The 12,461-nt window shown below is 38.4% G+C and overlaps 1 protein-coding gene across 3 annotated transcripts in view; it reads left to right on the forward strand.

Moving 5' to 3' along the window:
- The window catches only part of SH3D19 (SH3 domain containing 19), an 81,800-nt gene that overhangs the window by 43,935 nt on the left and 25,404 nt on the right, over positions 1 to 12,461 (forward strand). Inside the window, exons 4-8 of one of the 3 annotated variants that reach the window (XM_038134473.1) lie at positions 1,812 to 1,852; positions 2,744 to 2,786; positions 4,007 to 4,154; positions 4,380 to 4,581; positions 5,178 to 6,176. In XM_038134473.1, the coding sequence (XP_037990401.1) occupies positions 1,837 to 1,852; positions 2,744 to 2,786; positions 4,007 to 4,154; positions 4,380 to 4,581; positions 5,178 to 6,176 (1,408 nt within the window). In that variant the 5' untranslated portion in view covers positions 1,812 to 1,836. The remainder of the gene's footprint in view (positions 1 to 1,811; positions 1,853 to 2,743; positions 2,787 to 4,006; positions 4,155 to 4,379; positions 4,582 to 5,177; positions 6,177 to 12,461) is intronic. The other 2 variants (XM_038134471.1, XM_038134472.1) reach the window with 2 other exon arrangements.

Genomic DNA, 12,461 nt, shown 5'->3' on the forward strand with positions numbered 1-12,461 from the left:
TCAACTGTTTTCAGCTGTCAGTGTATAAAGCAGGGCTGAAATACATTTCCATTGACTCCCGTGATGGAAGAGAGGTTTTTTTAAATCTTAAAACTGTCATAATTTGCAATCTGTATTTTTCTGATGGAAAAAATTAATAGTATGCTTTTTCAAGCCAATCCACAAAGGAAAAGAAGAATGGACTTAAAGAATCAAAAGGCCAGAAAAATGGCTGCAGGTTTTTTTCTTGTGTGTTTTAAGTCAGGGATATGCTATATTTTAACAATTCATGTCTTCTTTCATGCACTTTTTAATTTAAATCAATTTTCTTAGAAATAGTGAAGGAATAAAAGCTGTGCAAGTCTGGGGATAAGGATTATTTAGAAAGTTTGTATTTTCTTTTCCCTAGCATTTGTGGAATACCTGAGATCGGAAGATGCAGTAGCTTTCATCTCTGTTTCTACTGTGGATTTAAATCCTCTTAAGAACTTCCAAAACAAAATATGTTCTAAAAGTGTGGTTGTAAAATAATGTGATGGCAAAAGTAGAGGAGATGTTGACAGAAGAAAAGACCTCTGTCAGTGTCATTAAAAAATAAAGTTTATATTAAATGTTTATACACATGGAAGTAACTTGATTCCATTAATGCTAGTGAGATTTTTTTTTTTTTTCCGGAAAAGTGAGTACATTCTGAAAATTTATGATGGCTTGGGCATTAGTCCTCTTAAGGAGACGTGTTTATATATTTATATATCAACTAGTAAAGTTATCTTTATATAAATATTTTAAATGTTTTGTTTTCAAGAAAGTTTGTTTACCTCACTAGATTTTTTTTTTTTGCCTATGTTAAGAAAGGAAAAAGTTCTTTCAGGCTTTTTTTAGGTTTTTCCTGTTTAATAATTAGAAGCACTTTGATAAGTAGAAGCACATTTAGAGTCTCACAGGAAGAAAAAGCTTGTAGAATTTTATCCAGAAATTAGGAAATAGTGAAGTAAGGTGACAGGTTTATCAATTGAGTTTTACATTCCTCTTTAATTAGCTTTTATTTCTCCTGCCTTTATCATTGGAATTGGGCTATAACCCAAGCAGATGTATTGACCACATTTACCAAAAGAACACTTTCTTCCATCATCTTTGCAAAAGTAATCTTGGATTTGATTGGTTTGAGTCAGTTTGGGGTTTTCTCCTCTAACGTGTGTGTTAGATCAGTGCTACATGAAGATCTCTGAAGAGGGAAGCGAAGGCGAGGTGTTTATTTAGTCAGACATTTTTTACAGAACTGATTTAGATATGAAATAATTTGAGGTATACCTCTTGCTGGGATCAACCTGCCTGCCTGTACCTCTGTGGCAGGGGATCCCAACTTCTTTGCACTTGTATCAAGTCCTCAGTGTAAATTACTGTTTTTGGAGAGGAGAAAAGGCAGACTCAAATAAATGAAAATTTTAAACTAGAAAAAACATTCAAAGAGATTTGATTTCCCTCTCCTTATTCCCACTGTGTTTACATGCTGAACCATACAGTGGACATTTCCATGTTCAGTTATATTCTTTGTGGTTAATTTATTGCAAGGAAAACTTCTAAACAGCCACTGTTAAAATTGGCATGCAACTAAAAATAATATGTACTTTTATTTTCATTTTTTAGGAAATAAAAAAGTGAAATAAATAGTGTTGTGAATAGACATTGCAGTTACCCCCTTACAACACTGGCACATGCACTATCCTTGCATGACTAACCCATTTGATCATGGCTTCTGGCACTCTGAAGCCTTGGTTTGTTCTCCTTTACCTCCTCTTTGTCTTCTGTAACCCCTTCTTTTTTTCCTCTAGCACTCATGAATAGTGCACATCCAAAATGCCCTGTCGAAGAGGTATGTCTGACACAACACTCTGCAATTCTCCAATCAAGTATGCTTTGCTGATTTTGACTAATGATGCTGTGATGTTGCACAATAAGATGCTACCACTTCCTTAAATTGCACTTGCTGTGTAAAAACTTTTTCCCTTGGATAATTAGTTTTTCTCTCTAAAGAAATCCAAATGAAAATGCAATGTGGCCATTAAAAAAAATATTTGAATGTAAATATGGCAAAACCAGAAAAATTAAGAGGTCAGGATTTGCTTATTTTATGTAACTTAAAACACATGGTTTGAAAAAAAACGTTTCTGACTCTTAATCCACAAGTGATTTACACTTTAGCAAATATCTAGCTGGGAACATTTAATATTTTCTTTTTACATGAAGGAGAGTGAAATACATTTTTAGGTTCTGTGCCTTAGTACCTTTTCCTTCTATAAAACAAACAAAAAGAGACATTAAATAAGATTGAAGAGCACATCTCAGAAATTATCCATCAAAAGGGAAAGCCTGATGTGTTTAACACTTCCTTTTGTTTAATCCATGTATCATTTTAATAAAAGGAAAAGAAGTTTCAACTCTTGGGTCCCCACAATGCAGAATATAGGAAGGTATGCAAATGAAGAAGACAGGGGAAAGGACCATTTCTCTTGGTGGTAACTTGGACATAGAGAGACTTTAAATTATTATGAAACTCCCACTCTGACTATTTAAAAACTTCTCATATTTAATACAAATATTTTTTTTAACCTTGGCCAGTCTTAAAATCTGGGATTTAGGATGAGATGCTCTATGTTCTGCATTTCATGAACAGTGGATTGGTAGGAGCTCTGCTATTATCCTCATATTGCTGTGACAGTATATTTTAACCTCTTCAAAACTTTTGTTTCCTTTCTTTAAATAGCTTCTCGGACCTCTAGCCATAGTGATCAACAGAGAGATAGAAGGTATGATGCTCTTACTTATATTGCAATTAGTTGTTACTGTAAAACTTCTTAGATTGTGTCACGGTATTACTTTTTATGGCTTTCTCCTCTAGTTTATTATTTTCCTTGTCTCTATCCTTAGTATGTTTAGAGTAGACTTGGAAAAAAATAGAAATACTTTGATTTTTAAGCACGATAGGTTAAGAGTTTGAGGAATTCTCTCATCAACTTTTGTATGTGTCCTCAAAAGGAGAATGCAACCAACCATCAAACCTCTGCAGAGCTGTTTTATTTTCCTGACATCTATGTACGGGATCACTTCACAACGAAAATAAACACACTTTCAAGCCTCCTTTCAGTTTCTCAAAGGGTATTGAGAAAGGAGGTCACCAACCTGGATGGCTGGTGAACTGAGTCTGCCATTATTTTAGATGTGAAGGAACTGTGCCCTTTTTTTTAAAATTGTTTTTAAAATAGTTTTAGAAGTTATGCTTCTGCAGCTTTATTTCTGTCAGCAGACAGAAGCATCTGTAAGCAGATGCTTTATCTACTCACAAAAGTCCCTTTTCAAAGTGGAAGTTTTGTGAGATTCTGGATGGATCAGTGGTGCTGCAGGGACCATGGCCTGGGAGCACGGGCCACCCCTGCAGCTGATGCTCTGAAAGAGCAGGTACCAGGGGTGCTACCTGTGGGTCCTTCACTGTCATGGAAGTCTCTGTAGTACTGGGTGATGGAAGCAGATAGGCCCTGTCCCAAAGGCCTTGTGGGGCTTGCTCTGCCCCACTTCAGCACCCTGGAAGGTTTCCCTTGGGGTCTGAGGATGCACAGGTTTTTAGGTATCCAGCCAAGAAGCAGTTTTAACTGCCCTGCTGTTTTCAGATCGTAGCTGGCTAAGGGCAAACACATGATTAGTTCTCATTATCCCATGAAGACTAAGAATTCTGCCATCTAATTGAGTTACACTTGTGTTTAAGTACTTTAAGCATTTAAATTATTTCACTGAAGCCAGTAAACCTACTTTTTGGCTAAGGCATTTAATTAGAGGCTTTGAATGGAAGCCTAAGTGTTTGTTAGAAAGGTCAGGTAAGTTGCTTTGAAATCATGGAAAAACACCTGTAGTTAAATCAAAAAGACCTGAGCTATTTTTATTTCCCATTCTGGGAAAACCTTGGGCTGTTATACTTTAAAAGAACTATTTGTAAATGTTTTAGGTAATTATTCCCCTTTGCCTTCATTTCCAGGCGTCCTGAAATTACAATAGTTGCTGCTGAACCCCTCCGGCCATCCTCTTGGTTTCCAGGTGCAAGTCCTGTCACTCCTCAAGGATTAGGATTCCCTTCTGCTTCATCTCATGCTCAGTGGAGGAGAAATGAGCATCTTCCAACTGAGGTGAGCGTGAATTTACATGAGGCATTGTTTGATTTACAAAGGTAAAAAGCTCATTAGGTTAGACGAGAACAATTTTTGCTTGCTCAGACTTTCATCACATTGAATAGAAGACTATGACAGTGTTCTTTTCCTCTGTATATATTAGGTTTTTTTAATTCATATGCCAGGGTTTTTTTTAAGTAGCATATCTGGATGTACCTTAATATTTATCTCTCTGTTTTGTAGCTTCCGCCATCGTACGAGCAGGTGATAAAAGAAATCAATCAAGTGCAAGTCAATACAACAAATAACAATAATGCTGCTGCTCCTAGACATACCACTACTTCTGCAACACAAACTGACTTTCCAGAGGAATTAATCAGCCATTTGCCAGGAAGTAATGTAAAAACTAGTGTGCCTACACACTGGGAATCTGCAGGCTGTCGAGGTGAGGCTGTTTTGGATTTCTCTGTGATGAAAACCTTATTCTGTCTTCTGAAGATGCACTTTATTGTTGGTCTGTGCAGCATTTAATACGAATAACAGTTAAATTTCTGTAAATTATTACTACTGTAAATTTCTGGAAAAATCCTTTCTTCTGAAAAGCTACTATTGCATTCAGAGTATCATTAAATCTTGATCTTTCACCAAAATGACAGTCGGAACTTTGGGGCCATAGGAGCTCAGATACCTTATCGAAAAAGCATCACTTCACACATTCAGACTGAAAGGTGTGCTAACCAAGTTGGGGACGCTGTTGAACTCTTCTTTGGTCTGGATTTTGTTTGCATGCCTCTCAATGCTGCAAGTTAACAGGAGCTTTTGAACTCAACTTGTAGATACCATGCATTTCAGCAATCTTCAGCTTACTCCTAAAGTTTGTATATTTTTCCATTCATCTTTTTAGGAACAGAACTGTACTTTTACAAGCAGTAGTAGAGTTCTCAATGAAAGCCATCAAGTTTACCATCCTGATGGCAGTCAAAGAATAACACAAATTAAATGTTCTGGAACAGATAAGTAAAACCTTTTCTTTTCTGTTAGCAGGGCAGAGTCCTCTTAAACCTCCTAGGCCTCCTGCAACTCTTCTGAGTAAGTCTCCTGCAGAAAATGAGAATCCTTTAATAGTCTTTGAAAATCCTGAAGATCAGAGGTGCCAAGAAAATCCCAATGCTGTGAAATGTCCTGTGCCAAAGCCAAGATCAAGAAGCAATCTCAGACCTGTGGTCAAAAGTACTGAAAGTAAGATAGACAGTGGAGGAGAAGTGAACCAGTCTAATGCAAAACAGCAGCAACCTCCAATTCAGCAGTCACCCGTTCTGGATGAAGACAGCTTACTAGACAATCACTTGGTGATGGACAGCATGAGCACAGAAAGGAGCCAAAATAGTATTGTTTCAAGGATCAAAGTTTTTGAATCCCAAGGCACTAATGATACCTCAGGATTATCAAAAAAGCCAGAAATTGCCCCTCGTTCATTTGTTCCAAGATCTGTTACTACTAAGAAGCCAGTGATTGCTCCGAAGCCAGGGGCAGGCAGAGTTTCAGAAGAGTGGGATGCATGGACCGAAAGCAAATCAACGCCTTCCAAGGAATTGCAGCCTCAGCCTGAAGTAGTTTGGAGCAGTGTTGTAAGCAAACCTGAACTGCCAAAGAAGCCAAAACCCAGCCTTGTTAAAAGTAGCAGTAGTGATTTTCTTGATGCAAGGAGTGGATCAGTTGTAGAAAACAGCGATGGACAAAAGAGATTTCCTGTTCCTGCTCCAAGGCCTCTTGTTCCTAAAAAGTCATGTTGCTCAGAAAATCCTGCCCTTTCTTTGGCCTCACTAAAACCGGTTGCTGCTCCTCCACGGCCTTCTGTACCTGCCCAAGACAAGGTTTTAAAGTCTCTGGGAGAATTGTCCCCTGCAGCCAACTCCTCAGCACCTGCTTTGCAAAATAAACTAGATGTGGAAGGAGATCTGATCAGTTTTGATGATGATGTTTTGCCCCTAAGTCCAGCCTGTGTAGTTAAAGATAGCGTCAGTTCTGACGCAGCAGCAGGTAAGAAGAAATTTTTTTAGAACTGTCACTATGCTTGTTCTTTGCAGGTGTATCCTGCGTGAGTTACATCTGCCTGTCTTGTTGGGGTTTATGTGTGTGTAAGAAACTTTTGGTTTCCTGTTATGCCAAGATTACTATGAAATTACATGGATTTTAAGACTTAGGAGGTTTCAAAGCTATATAAATCTCAGAAATTGTCTGCTGGATATATTACGTGATTACTAAAATAATGATAAAAAACTTGATCTTATATGCCAGTTGTCACCTCCAGAATGTGTAACAGTTCTCTCTGGGGAACTTGGGACAGTGTATCTCTCACCATCTAATGTGACTAATTTATGTGAGTGCCTCAAGGTCTGTAGTGGAAAGCTAGTTATTTGCAGAAGGAGCAGTGTTTGTGGCATGTAGGAACACTCATGGTCAAACATACTGGGGTGGTCTGTCCATCTCACCAATGCCTACTTATGTTCTCTGTCCTATCTTTGTGTCTTGTCTTGTCATGTGACAGCATTCTTGTAACACAGTTTCAGATTCAGGTTTTTTTTAAATAAATGAAAATAATTAATTCATGTGGACAGATCAATTACTATAACTGCATTCCTTTCATAAACCTTGTTTGATACTATTAGACACTTGGGGTCCATTTTTTTTAGTGGTGTTTTTAGGTAGTTTAAGACACAGGTGGATGTTGGGCTGTCATCACATTTTATAGCAATAGGTTTTGTCCTCTTAATATTCAGTATATCTGATTTAGTTCACCAGTCCCATTGCAATCCAGGGAGGGCTCTGTTTTAAAGCAGAGGGTATGTCATACAAAAGGCTTGTTTAAGGAAGTAGCTATGACTTTCAATTTTTTTTTTTTTTGTTGGCCTCATCTATTAGGTTTGTGTGGCCAGAGTTTAATACTTGGGGGCTACAGGATGGCTTTTCTGAGAAGCTGCCAGAAGCTTCCCCCATGTCTGACAGGGTGGGAGGGATCCCATGCTGAAATAGGGGAAGAGTGTGGGAAGTCCTTCCCTGAAGAGGAAGGAGTGGCAGAGACAAGGTATTATGAACTGACCACAGCCCCTGTTTTTATCCCACTGTACTGCTTCAGGGAGGAGGTGAGAAAATTGCAAGTGGAGCTGAGACTGGAAAGAGGGGAGGGGTGGGAGTAGGTGTTGTTAAGATTTGGATTTATTTCTCGTTACGCTTCTCTGATTTGACTGGTAATAAAGTCAAGTAATATTTCCCCAAGTCAAATCTCTTTTGCCATGATGGCAGTGGGTGAGTGATCTCTCCCTGTTCTTATCTTGACCCAAGAGCATTTTGTTACATTTTCTCTCCCTGTTCATTGGGGGAGTGGAGTGATAGAGTGGCTTTGGGGGGCACCTGACATCCAGCCAGGGTTAACCCACTACACATCATTTATCACCTTAACTTTCATGAAAGAAGGGTGTAGATGCTGTGTAGTTGTCACAGTAAATCAATATTAATGATTATTAACAAATGCAATTCTTCACAGTTCATGAATTATATTGTCAGATGAAGCTCCAGTTTGTTATTGTTTCTCCTCTGTATTGTCATAAAAGCCCCAAGGCAGATGATAGAAGTTCCCTTAAAGTTTTAAATTGTTAAGATTGGTATGTACAGACATACAGTTCTCAGGAGAGCTTATGTAGGCAACAAAAGATCCTGCCGGAGAGGTGATCATTTCAACATCGATATAAGTCCATTTTTTCTTGGGCTGACAGATTCCAGGAGCATGGCAAAAATGTCACCAAAACTGAAAGGAGGCAGCAGCGCAGGGTGACTGGAGAGGTGTTTTGTACTTATGTCAAGGAAACCATATGGCTGATGGTGTCTAGGTGTAAACAGAGTCATGATCATTGTGTCTGGAGACTGGAGTCGTGGAATAAACACTGTACATGTGGATGGTTTTAGAAGAAAAGCCATTTAGGGCAAAACTTCTGCAGTTTCAGTCATTTTATTTTGATTAATAGTGGTAGCTAATAGAAGGAAAATGTACCTGTTCTAAGTAGTAGGCAAGAAAAGAGAATATTTACATTTTGAAAATGTATTAAAAGGAAAATAATGTTTTAGCTATGTACATTAAAAGACAGACTTGCCCACAACCTAGAAAAAATATAAAACATTAATTCTTCCATTAAATCAGAGGTTGAGTGATCACAAAGGAAAATCACCTGAGAAAAACAGCTTTCTTGATGAAGTGATAAGAGTGTCCTTCCTCTTTCTGGTTGGTGCCCTAGGTGTTATTCTTCATTTAATTAAGAAGAAAATGCTTTCCATCCTCGTGGTTAACAGAGGAATTATTCATAGAATAGTTTCCTGACTTCTTAAGTCACCTGCCTGTGATTTTATTCATTCAATAAAATGTCATCTGCGTTGCAATCCCTTCTCATCTACTAAAGAGAAAAAGGTATGGCAGCATTACCATTTTATTACACTGCAAAATTAGGACTAATTCCAGATTTTTGCTGGCATTTTTGAGCTCAAGGTCATATCCTGTACCCTGGATAACTAATACTCTGCAGTGTCCTGATAGAGCATCCACAAGAACAGCACTGGCTCTCTGAAAATGAGGCAACATAGAGCACTAACAGTAGCTATTTCTCACGTTCCCATAGGAACAGCTTAGGGATTGCAAGATGAATCCATGGTAAAATGTTTTGTGAAGGCAGGAAGAGAAGCTCTAATCTTGCTCCAGTTCCCCAGACCTTTGCATTTCTTAGATATTTGTCATTGTCATTACTTAGCAAAATGACAGTGCTCTGCTTGTTGTTATGGCAACCCTAGGAAAGGAAGAAGGCTTTTATGCAGTGGCATTGGAAGCCAAGCACCAACATCTTGTTTGCCAGAGAGCAGTGTTACATTGCATATTGCAGTGTTACCAGAGCTTCATTTTGTCTGAAACAGCACAGCTGTGTTGGGCCAATGTAAACAGAACTGCAGGGGTCAGTCCCTGCTGCTGCTGGCTTCTGCTGTGAAAGGAGGAGGGGGAAGTGTTCTGTGGATAATGAGGAGGGCACAGAAGGCAGAAGTTGAAGTGAGCGTATGAATGAAAAGGTGAAACAGGCAAAACAAAGTTGAGAGTCTTCACAGCAGTTTAGTTGACTGATATAAGACATCAGCTTCCTCTAACAGAAGGCTACCACTGCCACAGTAAGTGAAAGATTTGAATACTGTTTATCTGCCAAGATCAACAGTGTTGGCAACAAACCACTTAATTTTCACCTGTCTAAATGTCAGTGTTTAACTGGTAGTTCAACTACCAAAACTAGCTGAATGATTCAAGTTTACCTCAAGCAATTTTGTCAGTTTTGTCAGTGTTTGACAGCATCTCCAGCAACATAGCTGTTACTTGAGTGAGTTTACCCTTATCCAAACATCAATAATTTTATCCTTGTCCAACCTGTATGAAGAGGGGAATCATTCTGGTGCAAATAGAGACTCTGGATACTGAGATTTCTTTTAAAGCTTTCAGCATCCACTCATACTTGAAGTCTATGGGAGCTTTGGAAGCTTCAAAATTCAGTGTTATGACAGAATCTTGCAGCCAACTCATGATGCTGGCCCAGGGGAAGTGCTAGGAGGGAGAAGTCAGGAATGATAAATCTGTAGAACTGCTTTGTCATCAGCCAAAACAGTTTTAAGTGCCATAATTTTGGACTCAAAGGCTAATGTTCAAAGCCATTTGTATCCTAATGAAATTGCTTCTATTTAAGTCAGTCATTTAGAGTGTGAAAGCATCTGTTTGGCACTCTACACCTTTGGCTCTCATGCTTTGATGATAGTTGTGGTATTTTGGGTCATCTAGGTTACTTCTACATTTCTTTTATGGCTGGTAACAGGAACTTATGCAGTTCCTGGTGGTTAAAAGTTTTGGTAATCTATCAGGTGGGCTCAGTTCTCACTTATCCATTTTTGCAAAGGCTTGGAAATTAAATCCTTGTGCAAGTTTAACTGTGTAAATTTCACAGCTTCAGAAGACTCATGATTTTTACCTGTAACTTGTATTAGTTGCTATGTCAAAGCCAGTAGTGTGCCTGCTTGCTAAAAGTTATGAGAATGTTTTGGTCAAAGAAGATCAGGTTATGCTGCATTTAGAGAACACATTTAAATTAAAACTTGGAGGTGATACTGCTGCAGTGTTGTTATTCCTTTTCACATGTGGGGAGCTCATCTTCTCTCTGGAACAGCATATAATTCACTGATTGCTCTGTGCCTGACAAAGCAGAACTCAATTTAAACCAGATGCTTTGAAAAGTAGTTCAGAGAGTGCCTTACCTTGCCAGCAGGAGACAGCTCTCATTTTGATATCTTCGTTACATTCAGGTCCAACAGTAGTGAGGCTACTGCATTTCTTGATTATCTTATCTGTCTGTCTGTTTAACTACTTTATTGTAGTATAAAGGTTCATTTCTGTCTCTGCTGAGAAAAAATATTCAACTAAAGCGATGCTGCCATTCATTTATATGTATTGTTGCTTCTTGTGGCATGAATGGTGGCACTTGTGTGACATTATAGACAAAATAAATTAAAAAAAAAATACTTCTAACTGGTAGATTAGTCCAGACATATCATCTAAATAATGCAGCTTTTCTTAAGGTTCAGCAGTGTTTCTGATGACTCGTATTGTGGTTATTTTCAAAACACCTGTCTCCTTTTTTACTTACTGACAAATTATCACCCCAGAAAAGAATGAGCTGTCTCATCCATTTTAATCTGCTCTTTGGCATAAAACCCTGTAAAAACAGTTTTAGCTGAGGACACGCTGCTGTTGGAAATTGGTGGCTGTGCTGTGTCCTGTTGGTTGTGCTGCAAGGTTGACAGTCTCCAGGAAAAGTGATAAGAAGCATCCATTAACTCTTCAGTCACTACAGATGCTTGCTTAGTGGATATAAATTGGGGCCTTCAAGGACCTTGAAAGTTGGCACAGGAGAGGGGCCTTATATCTAGGCTCAGGAAACAAATAAGGTTTTTGAATCATAGCTATTGTAATAGATGAGTAGCCCTTTAGGTTGTCAAATGCAAATTAATTTGGTTTGAGTTCCAGGTCTATAGATGCTGTGAAGTAACACACAAGTAATAATGTTCTTAAAAAGATCTGTCTTCTTTGATAATTAAATCTGTTTATTTTACAGTATTTAAAATGCAGATATCCTTTGTTCACAAAGTTTGTCAAAGAACAACAAAATGCTTATTTAAAAGAATTTGTTTATTAAAAAGCCCCATTTTGCTGAAAGCATGTGAGACTCTTGCAAGGGAGTAGATAGGTATTTTAAACAACATTATAAATTACCTTGTCCATCACATTTTCAATCAAAAAAGATTTTGTATGTCCGACTGCTTTCCATTACGTGCTTTGGAAATTTCCAGCTTGCCTGTTTTGGGGCACTTCAATCTCTTGGCAATAGAAAACCATTCATTCGCCTGGCAAGAATTGACAAGGCTGTGTTTCTTAATCTTCAGGGCAATTTGGGGGTATATTTTCTTGGTCACCCATTGTATGTCCAAATACCCTCCGGTGTCTAATTTTTGAAGTCAGGCCAGGTTACACAACCAATTTCTTGCAGCATGCCCTCCCAGCTGACCTGTTCTGGGCAGGAGGTTTGATCAGAGACCTCCTGAAGGCTCTTGCAATCTGAACTATCCTAGTCTTACTTCAAGTAGCAAACTAGATCTGTGAGAGAGGAGTAGCCTCCAAACTCTCCCATAATAGCTCGTGCTGGTCTGCGCAGTAGTTTTGTGCCAAAGGCAGTGTAATTTCCATCACCTTTACTAGTACAGATGAACAATGAACCAAATGGTTATTTAGATACACACAGGTGTAAAGTACGGGCATTCCCCCACTTCCAGAAAGAAAAAGCTCAGAAAAGGTCCATCTATATCTCTCTGTATGTACAAGTAGTATGTGTATAATTTTCTACCCCATGAATGCTTTTATTGCCATTAAGTGTTACAAAAGTCCAAGAAGTTTTGCTATTCTAATAGTAGATTTTATTTTATCTGCTCTCCAGCTTTCTGACTACATGGATGAGATTTCAGTGCTCAGTTAAGGACAGCTTCCATTTTCAGCAAGTACATTTAAGTCAAATCTTCTGTGGCATGTCTTGGCAAATTTTTTCTATACTTTACAGAGAATATAAAACTCTGTATAGTGCACTTTTGTCACACTGATGGCTAGGCTTATTCTGCAGATTTGTTTGCCTCTCCTCCAGTTTTAAGTCAGAAGCAGTAGTAAGTCCTGTCCCAAATGATGCTGCATTCCTTTTATTTGAGTGA

This window comes from Motacilla alba, chromosome 4, assembly GCF_015832195.1.
Source record: "Motacilla alba alba isolate MOTALB_02 chromosome 4, Motacilla_alba_V1.0_pri, whole genome shotgun sequence".
NCBI classification, from domain to species: Eukaryota; Metazoa; Chordata; class Aves; order Passeriformes; family Motacillidae; genus Motacilla; species Motacilla alba.